The following is a 3,272-nucleotide window of genomic DNA, read 5'->3' as shown; positions in this document are numbered from 1 at the left end:
TTACACATTCCCACATCGTATATACGAGCGATTCTCAACCGACGACGTTAATTTCACGGAATTGGTCCGAAAATGGCCGTTTGTTGACGACGGCTAACGTGTGCTCACGAACCGCTAACAGATAGCGTAGCGACTGCCGCTGATTGAGTAGGATCAAATATTAGCAACGGGACACATTCAGGAGAAATCTGGGCTCCGGAGATTTGGTATTGTTTTGTGGGAACTAAAATCTTAAGGTCTGGTTTGTGTTTTTAGGAGGTTTAAGACCGGCAGAGCGTGAAGGGGCCTAGTTTTGGGGTAAGACTTCAGATAAAATTCAAGCGATTAAAGATGGGGTACGGTTTGGGATTAGGGAGTAGAGGGTGAGGGTTTTCGGGTCTTACCTGCAAAGTCACCTTTGGGATTTTCAAGTCATTTTAAGTGTCGGGCAGGATTGAAGGGTTCGTGTCGGGGGTTAAGGTTGGGAGGAGGATCGGCACTAGAACAGAAGGACAGTGTGCAACGGGGTTTGGTTTAAGAGGTAATAGTGGTCGGGGATTTAGGAGATGTGGGTGTCACGGTTCATTTGGTGTCAACCCTGGAAAGTCACGTTTGGGATTTTCTTGTCAGGTTGAGGGAAGGACGAGCCTGGAACGGTTGGTATCGAGGTTGGGTTCAGACAAGGCAACGGGACACAAGATCAGGGGTACAGTTTGGGATCTGGGAAGGATTAGGGAGGAACCTGGAAGGAAGGTTCTGCTTTGAACAAGACATTTTTGAGTCAGGTTGTTGTTGTAGCCTAGTATGACGGTCGGTATTCCGTACCAAGGTCCAGAAAGTGAGCCACATCGGCTGGGGCGCTCCACAAGTGTTCCACCGTCAGCGTGCTCGGTTTTTGAGCACAGGCGACATCACACAATGGGCATTTATCGATGATCTTGTTGTTGAGTCGATGCAATAGCGTCGATCTCAGGGGCCGCAGGAGTTGTCTTTCGGATTCGGCTACTGGAGGCGGGTAGCCGCCCAACACGACGTTGGGTTTGTAGCCGGCAATCCCGTCGGCTACGGTGGTCCGAAGGATCGCCGAGAGGCCGCGCCTGTAGTCCTCTGCACTGACGGACGGCCGATGAATGTACTGCTCGATATTTCAGACGGTTTTGCGCGACGTTCTGGCCCCCAAGTACGAATGGGCAACAGTTTCGAGTCAGGCTGAGGATAGGATTGGTTCAAAGGGTTTTTGTTGGGGGACACAAGAGACACATTTCGGGGTATGCTTTGGAAGTATATTGCAGCACAAACTCGGTTCTCGACCTCAATCTGTTCCAGAAGGCGGCTCGAGAACCGATTTGTTTGAAAACCGAATCGGTATTTCCCACGTCTGCGTACATTGGCTGCGTTATACCCAATAACGTGTCGTGGATCTTATGTCTTATATTTCCAGGTCTTGTCGCAGGCGTTCCGAGTACCGATTTTTGTCCGAGAACAGAGACGTTCGAGAACCGAGTATTCACTGTAGTTGGGTTTTCAGGGTTTAGGGATTTTCAGGGGAGGTTTAGGGAAGATCCAAGAACCCTCCAAGGAAGGAGACTCCGTTTTAATCAATGAATTCTTTTTGGACCTCAACGGATCACCGGACGGGAAAGGAATGGTCCCGTCCCTCGCCGGTCTGGCCAGTCCAGTGTATAGCAAGTCCGTCCCCACAACATCCGACCGGTGCAAGAAAAACCGCCGCGCTCTCGTCGGTCAACATTTTAGAAGAATAAAAATAAAACTCCTAAATACAATTCTGTTTTTACCTTTGATATTATCAAATATAGCCGTGTGTGTGTGTGTGTGTGTGTAATCTAGAAGCCCAAAAAAAACAGGAAATGCATACATCTATATTAAATTGCATCAATATAGTATCACATAGATCTCATTTACTTACATAATTAATATATATATATAAGTTTGTACAAGCTTCTATGCTTTACAAATCCACAGTATAGAATTGTGCCTTTTTTTCCCCGTTTCTTCCTAAACTTTTGCTGTGGAACCGGGTCGCCGTCCTTAGCTTAAGGCATCGCATGTACCAAGAGCTTCGACAAAGTGCACTACCAACGGGGGGTGGGTGGGTGGTGGGTGGGGGCCCCGTGTGGGACTGCGGGGCGTAGGGTGGGTGGGGGGCGCCCAATGGCTGAAAGTGGAGGTCGCTTTGGACTGAAAAACATCCGGATCGTTAACTCCTTATTTGGTTCGTGGGAAAAGGTGGACTCGAAGCTAACGGCGCTAGCGAGGCGTCCTCGACTGGCTCAAAGCTGTAGTGGTTCGTCCCCGGAAGTCAAAATTGTCTTTTTGTACGTAACGCCTTCATATGTACAAGATCCGATCCGATCCGATCCCGCCCTCTCGCGGCCGAAGCCCCGTCCGGCGGACCGCCGCCCTCCAAGTCCCGCGCGGGGGCGCCGGCGTCTCCCAAACGTTCCGTCGTCGGTCCCTTTTTTTTGTTTGTTTTTTTTCTCCCCAATTTTGCGTCTAACAGTTGCTGCTGTTGCGGAACTCGCCGTTTTCGGTGATCTGCAGCCTGGTGGGATTGGTCGGCGAGATGCCGTTGCGCGACTGCGTGCTGCGCTCCTTCAGCTGCGTCAGGGCGCTCATGAGGCGGGCGTTGGCGGCGTCCAGGGACGCGATGCGCTTCTCCTGCGCGGAAACACGCAACACGCGATAAAAGCGCATTTCGTTAAAAAAAAGGGATTTTGTAAGCGAGGCACCGATATTTTTATAGAGCTCGTGCAGGTACGCCGTCAAATCACGTCACGGGCCGGAAGTGCCGGTCTAGCAAAGCGATCTTCAATGCTAAGTCGGTCGGAGACGGCACGAAAATGTCGCCCAGAGTTTTGTCCGATACCGTTAAACATTTAGAAGGTGATAATAAACGAAGGTACGCGGAAAAATGAGAGGACCCGTATTTAATGGCGAAGTCCACGTTTTCACCGCGAAGGAATTGGACTGTTCACCCGCTTCCGCTTGTCTTGGACAACTGGATCTACACATGGAGTAAGTCGTCAAGATTTCCACGCAAGAGTTTGAAAGCCTAGACTAGAACAAATATTTTGTTGCTGGATCTGCTCTCAATCAGGAATAAATCCCGCGTAGCGATGGAGCCACACGCATTTTCTCAATGCAAATACCAATATTTCAATAAATGTTTTACACAAACTCGCATTCATTAACTATGATTGGGAAAAAAAAAAAAAAGAAAAAAGACACGGAAGCGCGTTGCGGCCACACGTTAACCTGCGTAAACCTCTGTG

At 49.5% G+C, this 3,272-nt stretch overlaps 1 protein-coding gene across 9 annotated transcripts in view; it reads right to left on the bottom strand.

Annotated features, from left to right (window-relative positions):
- Positions 1-360: 360 nt before the first annotated feature.
- LOC133491243 (disabled homolog 2-interacting protein-like) overlaps positions 361-3,272 on the bottom strand; it is a 92,603-nt gene continuing 89,691 nt past the window's right edge. For all 9 annotated transcript variants that reach the window (XM_061802226.1, XM_061802225.1, XM_061802227.1 and 6 more), the window contains one exon: positions 361-2,658. In XM_061802226.1, coding sequence (XP_061658210.1) covers positions 2,494-2,658 — 165 coding nt within the window. In that variant the 3' untranslated portion in view covers positions 361-2,493. The remainder of the gene's footprint in view (positions 2,659-3,272) is intronic.

This window comes from Syngnathoides biaculeatus, chromosome 17 (genome assembly GCF_019802595.1).
Source record: "Syngnathoides biaculeatus isolate LvHL_M chromosome 17, ASM1980259v1, whole genome shotgun sequence".
NCBI lineage: Eukaryota > Metazoa > Chordata > Actinopteri > Syngnathiformes > Syngnathidae > Syngnathoides > Syngnathoides biaculeatus.
Note: the sequence above shows the minus strand (reverse complement) of the source record. Positions and strands in the feature narration are given on the sequence as shown.